Source organism: Echiichthys vipera (assembly GCF_963691815.1).
Source record: "Echiichthys vipera genome assembly, chromosome: 23".
In the NCBI taxonomy this organism is placed as follows: domain Eukaryota; kingdom Metazoa; phylum Chordata; class Actinopteri; order Perciformes; family Trachinidae; genus Echiichthys; species Echiichthys vipera.
Genome location: NC_139848.1, coordinates 2,996,533 through 3,010,474, shown reverse-complemented (window position 1 = coordinate 3,010,474; position 13,942 = coordinate 2,996,533). Strand labels below are relative to the sequence as shown.

Genomic DNA, 13,942 nt, shown 5'->3' with positions numbered 1-13,942 from the left:
ACCTGTCACCTGGAGGTTTTCCCCAAGCAGAGGTAGACTCCATATGACTGTTGTACAGAAAAAAATAAATCAAGGGATCAAATTTAGCTTGAGACAGTTGCTTAAAACGCTGAATGATTTGGAGATCACTGAAGTACAATGATCCCGTGTCATTGAGAATTACTGATCAAAGCACCTTCACTTAATAGACTGAATCATTGATCACAGGCCACGAGGGTCACCTCTGTCTCTGCAGCGCTTTCTCTTGGATTAGATGTGATGAAGAGGGACATTTCTGAGACTACGAGGTGTCGTCATTATTATGTATTATGGATGGCACCCTGCACCCTGCACCCAGGAGTCAGGGCTGGCATGCCTGCAGTGAAAGGGCACGGGACGTTGTCGTCTTTGGGCTGGTGTTCCATGTATGTATGTTTCGGAGATTTGCACTTTCACTGCAGAATACCCAAGTCTAAGTCTTGAATTAATTGATACTGAATTGTCATTATTGGTACATTTGAAAGAAAGGAAGAAAGGCACAGAGGGCAGATGGGAGAGAAATGAAACAAAGAACGAAAAGAAAGGAATCTAAGGGCGAGTGGGAGAGAAGTGGAAGGCAGATGAGTCTGCGTGTTAGTGAATGATGAGGTGTGTGATGGGACCTAATCTGCTGTCTGCTCAGTACAGTGCACAATCTGTGCTCTGAATGTGAATGGGGATGCTGGTGCAGGAAACTCAACTCTGCACCCCCTTCTGTTTCTCCTTTCTCTTGCAGCTTGTGTTCCAAGCTCTCGAGCTGTCAATCACAACCACGACCAGAAGTTCTCTATCGGAGGCTCGTATGACATTGCTGCGCGCCTGCAAACGGTGGCGGTGAGCTCCTTTTACTAAATATTTTAATTATGGATGGGTGAACCGTTTTCACACCTGGAAGGTCACATTTTAAGTCGGTCTTCTGTCCGTCAAATCGCACCGAGTCTGCTGTGCTGCTGGAGTACGGTCTGGCAATGCAAGACCGCTTTTCTATCGACATCCTGCATCATCTTCTGCAGCAATGACCTCTTAAAGAAAAAGTTGTCATTTTGGGAAAATCAACGTATTCATTTTCTTGCCTAGAGTAAGATTAGAACATTGATACTGAAAACTCTCATGTTTGTGCGCTACATATGAAGCTATCACCAGCAGTCAGCTTAGCTTAGCATAAAGACTGGAAACAGCTAGCATATAGACTGAAAACAGCTAGCATAAAGACTGGAAACAGCTAGCATAAAGACTGGAAACAGCTAGCATAAAGACTGGAAACAGCTAGCATATAGACTGGAAACAGCTAGCATAAAGACTGGAAACAGCTAGCATAAAGACAGGAAACAGCTAGCATAAAGACTGGAAACAGCTAGCATAAAGACTGGAAACAGCTAGCCTGGCTCAGCTCAAAGGTAACAAAACCCACCCAACGACATCTCTAAATCTTGTTTGTGTCATTGGTACAAACACGTGTGTAAAAATGTCAACTTGACAATTTAGGGACCAAACCGTTTCTTGGTAGAGGCCAGTAATTTACTTCTTGATATAAGATAGATTGTCAACTTGTTACACTCCGTTTCCCTCCTCACAGAACAGAAACTACTTGAGAGAGCCCATATCCAGAGACACAAGAAGGCATATACAAACATGTCGTATCTGATAGTCAGGTCAAACATTTGTGTGTGTTCTCATCAAACTAGGAACAAATGTGTTGATCCCTCTTTTGAATCAACACGAGGTTTAATAGTACATATAAAACATTCATAGCAGTCTTTGTTGTGCAAAGCATTAACTCAGATTAGATTTACTCCCATTTTGTTTGCATGTGATGAAAAATTTACATAACCTTGCACCGAAGATGTGAGCAGTGTGTGCAGGTGAGGCTTTAGACCTGAGGGAAGGGTCATTATGAGTTCTCGTAGAAAGGAAATTACAGCATTAAATAACGTTAAGGGGCAGGATTTAATCTCTGATTACAGAAGTGAATATTTATACAGTACATATGTTTGGAGAGAAGGGAAAACAGCCAACGTCTGATAAATATTGATGCACAATTGGTGCAATAGAGGATAAAAAGCGAACATTGTGAAGTCTCTGTTTTTTTGTGCACTCGGTGAAAAATGATAGATCCCCGATCCTGCCGCAGATGACAGGGGAAAGTCATTGAGGGAGAAGTTTTTTTGGCAGGCTGCACTTTTTCACAGGGTTTCCAGTCAAACGAATAGGCAGTGTGACAGGCCAGTCAATAGAAGTCAGCAGTGATTATGCAAGTTGCTTATGCCTAATGAGAAAGGTCAGCGCATTGCCAAGAGAGTGGGACACGGGCCCGGTCTCACACTGGGATGTACAGCACACACTGCTGTAGGAAACTGTGCGGCGCAAAAACATATCCCCCGTTCATCTGCGCTGCGGAAAGTCAAACCCTCTTTAACAAGAAATATTACAGAGAAAAAAGAATATTTTGTCACCGAAAAACAAACAACACTACAAACTCATGTACAATGCTATTAGTTTGATATGATATGTGTTGCACCCCTTGGAAAGTAAAGCAGGAAACCAGTTCAGTGTGAAAGGAACAGGTCCACAGGACATCATCAATAACGTAAAGGAGAAAATACACCGTCTGCTTTGCATTTCCTGGCCCCATTTGCTTTTCGGTGGCACATTTTTCTTCTTCCTGGACACAAGAAGCCACACGTGGACATGTGATGGTACATAGATATTTTTTCAATCGCAGCCAGATCTAAAACATCAAGATATACCGTATGCCAGGTTTTGGTGTTGATCCGTGAGACTCGGACAGCGAGAGTCTTACTATAGAGCTGCCATTTTGCATCAACATCACACTGACATCATACGTCGACCATCGTGGTAAAGGAAGATATTTCTGTTCTACATCCAACAGTAGCCTCAGTAGACCACAATGTAACGCAGACATGCTGTGCTTTGAACAAAGGATTGTTGATAATAAGGTAGTTGGCTCGGTTTATGCCCCTATTCTCACTTTTGAGTGAAAGCCACAAGTTCAAACTCATTTTTAAGGACATGGAAAGGCATTCTGGTAAATGTAGGAATCACTATAACTCTAAATATTGTGAGGTATACGCACCTTATCATTCTGATTGTCCTCACTGGGATCTTTTGTGTATGCACAACATCTACTGCATGCATGTCCATCCCTCCTCCTGTTGCTCTTTTCTGCAAATGTGTAACTTATGATATTGGGCTTTATTGTTTATTCTTCTGATTCTTTCTTGAACGGTACTTGCCCCGCTGTCATCATTAGACCTCATCCCAGGACTTTGGTCACGTGATAACAGGTTCTCAGTTGTAGTCTCCTCCTGTATTTCTCCGTGACTAGTCATGGTGTTGTTTGCAAACAGCTGTCGTCTTCTGCCGGTGGTCTTTGCATCTTTTCTCGAGGGTCCTCACCGTTTCACCAATGTAAGGTTCATCTTAGCTTTTACAAGTGATGTAATACCACCCCAGTCATTAGTTTGCCTATTGGGGCTGTAGTAGCAGAGATCTTCAAGTGTTCAACGGTTGTGTCACTGACGTAACACCCTTTCAAAATAAAATAAAATAACACAGACACAAATGCCGTACATGTGAACAATTACGATCACCTGTAACATCAGTAAGACACCTTTTTCATCCATAAGAAAGAGGAAAAATGTCAATAACGTTGTTTTTTTTAAAACTCAGATCTGTTCAAACAACGGGGAGCACGGCACTGCGGCATTGTAAAAATACGAGGCATGGACTGGCTTGGACCCGGATATTGTATTTTGAAAGGGCGTTACGTCACAACGTGACAGCTGGATTACTTGATGGAAGTCGTCTACTGAAGACATATGGTGAAGAATTCCTGCAATAGCAAAGTAAGAAGAATATTTACCCGATAGTTGTGTCCCAAAGGTTGAGAAGCGACTTTGGGATGAAGTAGATCACAGACTGAAGGCTGCATCTTGCCCTTTACTTGTTGTATTTTTTAATTTTTCTGTGCTTCTCCCCCAGTGCTTTGAGGAATCTGTCTTGCGTCCAGTGTCTGCTGTTTGTTTATTTTATGACACTGGCTTCATCTTTACATTAAATATATGACATCATACGCATTTATTCTGAATATGTGCAAATGCATTAAAAGCTTTGTTTGCATCCGTGCCAGATTGCATCTCACGCAGGAACATACATGATCGATGATGTGCTGTGTTTATATCCTGACATGTGCACTGAATGCAGATGATAATATGGAGAGTAGCTGTGGTGAGAGCAGCCCTCACATTTATTTTTTTTATTGCCAATGCATTTCAATATGGCCAAACACTTTGCGTTGTGTTCCCCCCCCAAACACTCCCCTCCTCCCCACCCCCACCCCCACCCCCCCTCAGGCTAAGCTAGCTTTGGTTGACAGAACAGCATCCTCTCTACACTTTATCTCCCTCGCTCATTGCTTTGATGTGTTGTGATTGCGTTGGTGTGGCGGTGGTGTGCTGGGTGGGAGGGGTTGAGGATGGGGGGGGGGGTATAGCAGAGAAAAGCGTTCTGCAGTGAAAATGTGCTCCCACTGAAGCGTAGAGAGACTGCAGCACAGTGAACGAGCCTGTGCACCACCTGCAGTCGTGTGTGTGTGTGTGTGTGTGTATGTGTGTGTGTGTATGTGTGTGTATGAGAGAGAGAGAGAGAGAGAGAGGGAAATAATCACCCAAGACACAATGATTCAACACCCCGCTCCTCTCCTCTTCTCTCATCCTTTCTTTCTCTCCTCCCTCCTTCTCTCCCTTCGACCCAGTTCTCCACACACACTACAATCATCTCACCCTGTGCCTGCCTTGTATCAGCCTTGCACCGTGACGGCTGCTGCGTGTCCGTTTGTGTGCGTACATTGCGCATGCTGGTCGGTGTGTTCACCAGCATTCTCTGCTCAGTATTCAAACACATTCTGCGTCTCCTCCTGCAACCCGCTCCTTTTACTCATTCTTTCCCTCTCCTGCCTCTCCTGTCTCTCATCCGACCATCTTGACTCCTCTATTCACTCTTTCAGCCCCATTCTGTTGCTCCTCCACCTCTTCCAGTGATCACTACTTGATGCGCACTTTTCGTTGATACGCACGTCGCTGTCTCCTCTTCGGTGACACTGGCCTCAACTCTGAAATATAAACACTGAGTGAATACATCTGTCATTCTCAGCAGAAACCCGTCTGTTTTCCATCTTTTTTCTCTCTCTTTCTTCCAACCGTTATGTTCCCAGTCATTTCTCCTTTTTTCCCCCCTCCTCACTCTTTTGCTCCCCTCCTCCCGTGCTGGCTGAGTAAGTGCTGCAGCATCAGTGCATGTGTGTATGTGTGAGAGAGCGGCACAGAGCGAGAGAGCGAGAGTGAGAGAGAGAGACGAGTGTGTGTAAGCGGAGTGTGTGAGCGCGAAGCACCGGGGATCCTGAGCCTGGAGGGGAGCCGTGTGACGAGAGGGGGGCTCTTCTGCCTGTGGATGTATGTGCCAGGACAGCGTTTTTTAGCAGGCGAGCGTACATGTGCGTGAATGTGTGTGTGAGCCACAGGGAGTGTGGGCATGCCCGCGTGTGTGTGTGTGTGTATGTGTAACGGTGTCGTCGATCAGCGACGGGCTCTTCGCATTATGCAGCCGACGGTGCTCATCACACTTTGAGGACTGACTCATCTTGACCGGGCTTTGGAGACAGAAGAGACGAGAGAGAGAGAAAGACAGATGGATGGAGAGACAGGAAGACAGTTTTAGGATCTTGATGCTTTTGGTCCCTCTAGACCATCCAAAGGGCTAGTCCATTTGTGGGACGCCAGTAGCTTCACACGGGCCCCCCTTGTTCCCCCTCAAATTGGAATTGCAGACACATAGCCAGACAGGTAGCCAAAATTGCCAAAAAAAACCCTGAAAGGAAAATAAATCCCCTGTCGTCGTCGTCTGACTTGAAGGAAGGTTTTCATTTCATTTCTGCTCCATGGAGTAGGAGAAGAGGGTCTCCTGTCTCTGCGGGGTCTTTTTTCGCTTGACATCGTTCTTTTAACGGGGGGTTGCAGGATCCTATCCCGGCACTGAGGGGGGAGATAAGAGGCTGGCAGACGAGACGGGACAGACGCAGGCATGGCTCGCCTCAACTGGTGCCTGGCTGCCGTCATCAGCTGGGGCAAGTTTCTCTTCGCCTGCTTCTTTCCTCTGCGGGGGGCCAAGCGAGACAAGGTAAGACTTCCGCGGAGGGAGAGAGGGGTTGCTGGGAATGGGAGACTGAGAAGGGATTCAATGGACTTAAAGGACGAGTTCTGCACATGTCGTCTTTCATGTCTCACTTCAACCCACGCAGGTGACTTTCTTCTCCAATAAATGCCAAAAAATCTATCTGGAATTCTCATCCTGCATGATATACATCCAGATGGGGCCTGGTTCTCAGTCATACCACTCATCCATTACATGCATACGGCCGGTTTCACCTAAACCACCAAATGACGTAGCTGTGAAAAGGAGCTTGGCGGCTGGTCATGGACCATGGGCTCTGGAAGACTGGTTGGTGTCCCTCTATAAGTACTGATTCAAGGTCAGTGTTACAGCTCCAAGTGTTCCCCAGGCAGCTGCTCCACATTAAGATGTTGGGGAACCATTGGGGATCATATTTTGGATATGCCACTAGGGTCAGGCACTTGCAACAACCACCTGGAACGAATGATAGTTGTCCTAATACATAGGGTCACCTTGCTTTCGGAACTGCAGAATTGTAATGCACCATTATTGGGGGTTTGCGTATTCCCATGAAAGAGCTCTTGATTCCCCCCCATTTATCTGCTGCCTTTGCACGTCATGCTGTATTTGTTCGTTTTTTGATGAGGGATGCGAGTCTTTCATCCCTGCGCCATATTCCGATGGTCGTATGCCAGATGTGTATGAGCAAGAAAGGCCAAACGGAGTTCACTGAATGGTATCAGCTGAACACACACTCTTGTTTCTTTGTCTGTTTCCCCGGAGCCAATGTTACGAGCAAAAAAACCTGGAGCAAGAGCTTTGTTTTTTTTGTTTTTTTTGCTCTTCTCTAGCAGATAATCAATCATGTGTAACAACTAAATGGCACTATTTCCTCCTACACATGCACTTACACACACATGAGGACACCAGAAGCAGTGCCTGGGGTGATCCTCTGATGAATGGTGATGGGTGGGATAATTTTCGGAAGTGATTTTTTTCCCCCCTTGCCCTTTTTTTTTTCACACCGCCATGAGCATCTCTAGTGCAAAGAGAGACCTTTTTTTTTTATAGCAGTTGTCCTAAGGCAGGAAACACTGACCAAATCAGCTTAATGCACTGCACCCTCAGCAGTTTGTAAAAATAATCTCTCCCCTTGTGAGAATATCATCACACAGGAAAGACACCTTTTGGGACTTTCATGTGCCCTCATACATTTCATTCTCATCCTCAGCAAATTTTGCATCATGAAAAGCTCCGACCCTGAAACGTAGATGTCAGGCAAAAGGGTTTGAAACTTGTGTGTGTTGCAGTGCTGTAACTCTCCGTCAGCTGCGAGCCCGCCGCTGTTGCTTGTGAGAATGGGCAGCGGTGGTGTTATAAAGTCTGGTGAGGATGGGGTTTTGCTTGTGGTGACGCCGTAGCGTGCAGTGCTGCAGCCGCCTGTCTTTTCAAGCCCCAACACCCTCCCACCAGCACCAACACCAGCAGCAAACCCCCGCCCCATTGCCGCAGCTCCTTATCTCTACACCCGCGCTCAATCCCACCACACTCCCTGTGTCGCACTCTTGTATGTGTGTGTAAATGTGTGTGGAGCTTGTTAGTGCATTTACACACACACACACACACACACACACACACACGCTCATTATATATCTCCCCGACCCTATGCAATGATTCCACAACCTATTATGTTCATTCAGGCACAGCTTTTGTCCTCGCAGCATTGGCATTTTTCTTCAATGTGAAGAGATTTTTCTTTTTGTTTGAGCACTCTGTTCGATGTGGTTAATGAAGGTTTTTGCACCATTTTTCAAATTGACCGTATCATTATAGAGAAAGGTAGCTCAGGCACATCTCCAACTCTTGGACTTACACTGTAAAATAGGACTCGTCACCAGGGATGTACCCTTGTTAAGGTATGGATATGGTATACTTAGACACGGTCCACAGTGTACCCTTGTTCCTTAAACCTCTGAAGGAACATTCATGTAGCCCCCGTAATAAAAAGGCTATTTGATCACCGCAAATATCTTATTTTTGTCTGGATTTGAGTCCTGACATTCTTATGCTAAGAATATTCATCTTTTCTTTAGTGAAACGTGTTTAAGGTATTTTACAAAATCAAGTTTTCTTGATTCCTGTGTAGCAACATCCCGTAATCTTTCTTGTTTCAGGATACAAGAAAGATGAAGAAGCTGTTTTTTACTCACTCGAGCAACAATATATTTTTAACTTGGAAAAAGTGTAAATTCAGCGAAAGACAAACAAGATGCACAGCGTATGCCTTCCCCAGTTCTACTGTATGTAGTTATCAACATGTGGCTCCAACCCTAACCCTAACCCTAACCCCTAACCCCTAACCCTAACCCTATTGGCATCAAAACTTTATCAAAAGTTTCTTTCCCACATCATGATTAACTTGGATGTTTTGCTTTTTTATCTAATTCACGCACCGAGGATTGAATGGGCTGTTATCCGTTGCTAATCATTACCATAGATACAGTATCTCCCTCATACTGTAGATGGCTCAGTAGGCCCTTTATCATCTCTTCTAGTGGTAAGCTGGATCAACCATCCACATCACACTAAGATGACATAGTATGAAGGACGACAACGGATGGAGGGAGCATCGAAAGACAAACTACCCAAACTACAGTCTTTCCTAAACCTAACCACATATTTTTGTTGCCTAAACCTAACCAAGAAAGGTTCGGTTTGTTTAAATTCACAACTGGTCTCCCACAGCGTTTAAAAGATTCAAGTTTCAAGATTCAAGAAGCTTTATTTATCCCGAGGGAAATGATTGTGCCACAGTTTCAACACAATGATGGGAAAGGATCAGAGTGACAATAAGCATAAACACATAAATCAAATCAAAATAAAGCATAAAACATAAAATCAAACAATTAACTGGATGTGACAGAGTGCAACGGACATTGTGGTTAAGCGTAGGTTTAAACAATATACAACAATACGCAGCGTGCAGTTTAGCAGCATGTTGAAATAAAATAAGTACAAACTAAAGAAGTGATAAGGAGCGATAAGTGATGAAAGTGTTAAAACAAGTGAAGGTTGCAACATACGATATTGCTCTTTAAGACTTCACCATGTGTTTGTCCAATTATTGCAACAACAGTTGGCTGATCACCGATATATTTCACAGGTGGTCAGCAGGGCTGCCCTTAAACTACTGCAACAAGTGTTTAAAGGATCGCTTCGACCAAAGCTTTAAGCAAGCGTTCGACAAATAACCAAGGGCTTCTGGAGACTTTTTGCAGCGCGCATGACAAGCATTCAGTCTGTTGCTCCAGCTGCAGCACTAGAGCTGCTCACGTGATCGACTGGGAGGTGAAAGTGGAGAGGTAACGCTCTGTGTCTTCCCTCCAAGGACCGCTGTGAGGTGTTCAGTTTCCATGGCAACGTGGCTCACACAGTCCCCCCACATGATAGGGCCGGGTTACAACGGGAGATGGGCTGGGGATGTTGTCGGCATGTGTGTGTTTGACTGTGAATGTGCGGCTGTTTCGTAAGAAGGAGATGGGGAAAACAGAGAGGGAGGTGGAGGGTTGATGTGTAAAGGTTTTCTCCATGTGTGTTACTATGGTGACACTACTGGTACTATGGGAGGGTAACCCTGCAATTTATTTTCCTTTCTGTTTCTCTCCTTTCCTTTCATTGAATCATCCCTCCTTTCCTTGTGTCTCCTCTCATCTCCTTTCCCCTCCTCTCTTTTTCTCTCATTTAATTGAATTTCACTGTTTTCCTTTCCTCTCCTCTTTCCTTTGTTTCCCCCTCTTATTTTCCTTTTTTAAAATCTTCTTTTCCTTCTCCTCTAGTCTGTTATCGTCTCCGCTCGACTCCTTGTGTCTTCTTTCCTCCTGTCTTTACCCTGTGTTTCTCCTCCTGTCCTCTGCTCTCATCTCCTCTGTATTTTGTGTTTACTTGCCTCCCTATTCATTTAACTAATGTCCCCCGGGGCAATAAATTCACATCAGGCAGTGCTGCAGACAGCCAAAAGAGAAGAGGGTGATGGGAAACCTGTCCGCTGAATGGCTCCTTATTCTCTCCCTCTAGATTGCCTCTCCAGCATATGCATGAAAACCTCATTCATTGCTCGTTGCATTTGTCACATGCTCAAAAACTTACCTAAGTAATCACGCTAAGTAATGTCGTCCGAGTGGTGTGCAGGTACCGCGCCCAGAGGATTGCAGGCTTCTGCCCTGAATGGCTCGCTGTATTCTGGGTCGGCGTTCAGCATGATGGATGCTTTGTTATTTTAGCATTAAAGCTTTAATGTGATGGATTCACCAGCGACAGAAGAGGAGACTGTAGAGTCAATGTGGACTACTTATCTTTCATTTTTTCCCCCCTTTTCTCTTCCATCTCAGTTTTTGCTTAAGCAGTATATCTAGTACAACCAAAATATTTGAACATGTCGGGTGTGTTTGGGTTGATGGAGCTGCTGATCGAATGTCACACACATTTATGTGCATGTATATCAAAGTTCCCCAACCTCTAAATAGGTAGAGGGCTGCTAACATCATTAGTCTGGGATTTAACGGGGAGTTTTACTGTCCCATGATGCTCTAAATTCTCCTAGAGTACAATTATGTGGGAAATAAAGTGTATGTGTAAGTGCGTGTGTGTGTGTGTGTGTGTGTGTCTGTGTATGTCTGTGTCTCTGTGTGTGTGTGTGTGCGTGCTTGTGCCTGCCCGTGTGTTTTCAATGAGTTCTGGCATGTTGCATTGGGAATAAGGGAATAAGAACCTGACCTCACTGTGCAAAAATGTTGTACTGAGAAAATGCACCACTCCCAATAGCAGACCCAAAATCAATGCTTTTTGCAGGTGGTTAAGTATCACTTAGATTGCCATTCTGGCTGCACCCAAACAGGAAAAAAACAACATGCATGCATGAGCTGTACTGTATATGTACATTTATAAAAGCTTACTGTTACTGCAGAGAGTGTCTGAGGGTTGCTCGGAGGCCACTAGAGGCTGCTAGCAACCCAGTTTAGACCAGTTGACTGCAGGGAGAAATTGCCATATCAAACACAGCCACCAAACCCATTTAAAAAGCAGTTCAGGAGTTAACATGACTGCTACGGCACAACCAGTAGCATTCCCCCAGTGCGTCCACGCTGTGCTCTTTGCTGACATTATGTTAATAGAGTACGCAGAGAGGGAGACACACACAGACACACACAAACACACACAGATTATGTGTCAGGTTACCCTATGGATTGAGGTGACTGTTACAGTGGAAGTGATGGAGTGCAGCAGGGATCAATAGAGGGTGTTTTCTCGAAATGAATTGGCTCTTAGCCCTTTATGGATCTGACTGTGGAGTGATGTAATATGGCCGCACCGCTGATATAATGTTGATCCAGTGCTGTTTTTGATATGGATGTAAGCATGCACGGAGCAATCCCTTATGTGATTGGGAATGTTTGCATGCATGCATGTAAAATAGGTTACATGTACACACCCGGAGGACCTTGGACGATGAAAAACACCCATATGAGGGGTATATGCAGAGTGTTTGATTGAAAATCATTACACTACCTTATGGTGCTGTCATCTTTATAATGCTATACAGTACAATTAAAGGAGCACTTGACCATTTCTTTTTTTGCATTAAGATTAGTTCACTCATCAAGGAGAGGACTACTCATTTGAAGTGTACACTATATTCCCACCTCTTTACCTTGCCATCAAACAGACTTATGCAGGGGGGACTGAAGCCATTATCGATGCTCTTGTCAAAGACATTGACAGTCTGTTAGTTTTGTTCGTACCTAACCCTTTGAAACACCAAAGTCACACAATAACACAAACAAACCGGCAAATTGAGGCAGCCGTAATTCAGCAACCCCCATGTTCTGCAAAATAAAACCTCTGTCTTTGTCAGTGCTGTCTGAAGGCTATGATTGGAGCATTGAACAGCTTCAGCTCCCCTAGCATAAACTTAAACAGGGTTGTCTGAAGACAAGTTAAAGCGGTGAAAATATTCTAAACGTAGCGTATACTTAAACATATATTGTTTTTTTTTAAGCTAGGACTTTTTTGAGGTGGCTAAATATGTTTAGCTGCTGCCCCTGTCCACAGCAGTTCATTGCGTAGCTTCCATACTGAACTGCTGGAGTTTCCTGTTAAGTCAGTTGTCTCACAAAACGTAAATGATGTGTAATGCATGCATTTCCATATGGTCATTATTGCATGCCTATGTGCACATGCCCTTTCTTTGAGTGTGTACATAAGACTGCATACGCATCTGTATATGCAATATCTGTACACCACAGTGATGAGCTCAGCTATATTTTCTTATAGTTCCCATCAACTTCTGCAGCAAGTACCTGTTAGTTTTCCATTGGCCACTCAGCTGCGTCACAGCAGCTGTCGAGTCCTGCAGATATTTTGAAGGAAGACTGGAGAAACAGGAAAGGGGTTGTCGATGAAAAATTGAAGTGACATTAGCGCAGACATGAGCGAGCATGCTTGCGGAGGAGTGGTGGAGGGAAAGAGAGGTGAGGTATGCAATGCAAGGAAGCAAAGGGGTGGACGGTGGTCAATGAATAGAATATGTGTGTGTGAGGGGTGAAGAGAGAGAAGGGAACGGAGGGGCTAACAAGGATCATTTCAAGAGAGGGGAGTTTTGGGAGGGAGAAAAATAAGGGGCAATACCTCACCCGCCACCCCCACCCCCACCACTTTCCTTAATGGAATAAAGTTACCACTCTTCAAGGGGAACACAGAGGAGGGCAGAAGTGAGTGAGCAAATAAGAGAGAGAGAGGACCAGGACTGGAAGGGGTAGAGCAAGCAAGCGAGAGAGGGAGGGAACTCAGATGCGGGAGACTGACTAAGGCCATCAGAGAGAGAAAACGAGAGCAGCATTCCCTTCCCCACCCTCTGTGCACCTCAAACGTCTGGCATGGATCTGTGTCGCCGAAGCTTTGGTGAAACCACCAGGAATTTTTGGGAATACCATGGATTTCTGCCGTGAGCCTGGAGACCCCTTTTCTAGGATGCCCTCCGTCTTTCTGTCTCTGCCCTCTGCTCTGGCAGGAAGGGCCAGGACCTGGGTTTGCCTCTCCTGCATGTTTTGGGTAAGAAATTACAGACGGGGGAAGCATGCAGTGCCCTAGCAATCAGCAAAAGGTCATCATGGGTTTAGATTTTCAGACAGGCAGCAAAAAGTGCAGTATTGTGGATGCAGTCAACCTAGAATAGTCTAATTTAGGGATGACCTGCACACACTTTAACAAATGCTCTAAATGACCTTCCGTGGTGTTGTCGAGTGGGCAGCTATGTTTATGTATGAAGTGTAACGAGATGAGAAGTACACAGCCGCACCACTGTTGCTTCAGAGGTTTGTATGTGCTTAATGTTAATATTTGGCTGAAGTTTGCATTCTGACTTGTTTTTTTAAGGAAGTCTGGTTAAAATGTGCACTGTTTACTCAGGTTCAGGGTCGTAGTGCATGAGTCCGGTCTCTGTCTCGAGTCCTGTGTCAAGACCACTTTTTCGAAGTCTTGCACTTGTCTTGGTCTTGTGCCTTGTTGGAATTGTCTTGGACTTGACGATTAAGAAGTGGTCAAGTTGTTCCTCGCAGCAGATTCGGGATCAGTTGAACAAATGTTGCGAATGAATGTTGCCTTAATTCTATGCATTGATTAGTTTGATGTTAGAGGACAGATCAATCTTGTTTACAGATCCATCCATCCATTGGAAAGA

The 13,942-nt window shown here is 44.8% G+C and overlaps 1 protein-coding gene across 8 annotated transcripts in view; it reads left to right on the top strand.

The window, feature by feature from the left end:
- The first annotated feature begins 6,084 nt into the window (after window positions 1-6,084).
- The window catches only part of tns1a (tensin 1a), an 86,669-nt gene continuing 78,811 nt past the window's right edge, over window positions 6,085-13,942 (top strand). For all 8 annotated transcript variants that reach the window (XM_083937887.1, XM_083937885.1, XM_083937888.1 and 5 more), the window contains exon 1: window positions 6,085-6,213. In XM_083937887.1, coding sequence (XP_083794013.1) covers window positions 6,118-6,213 — 96 coding nt within the window. In that variant the 5' untranslated portion in view covers window positions 6,085-6,117. The remainder of the gene's footprint in view (window positions 6,214-13,942) is intronic.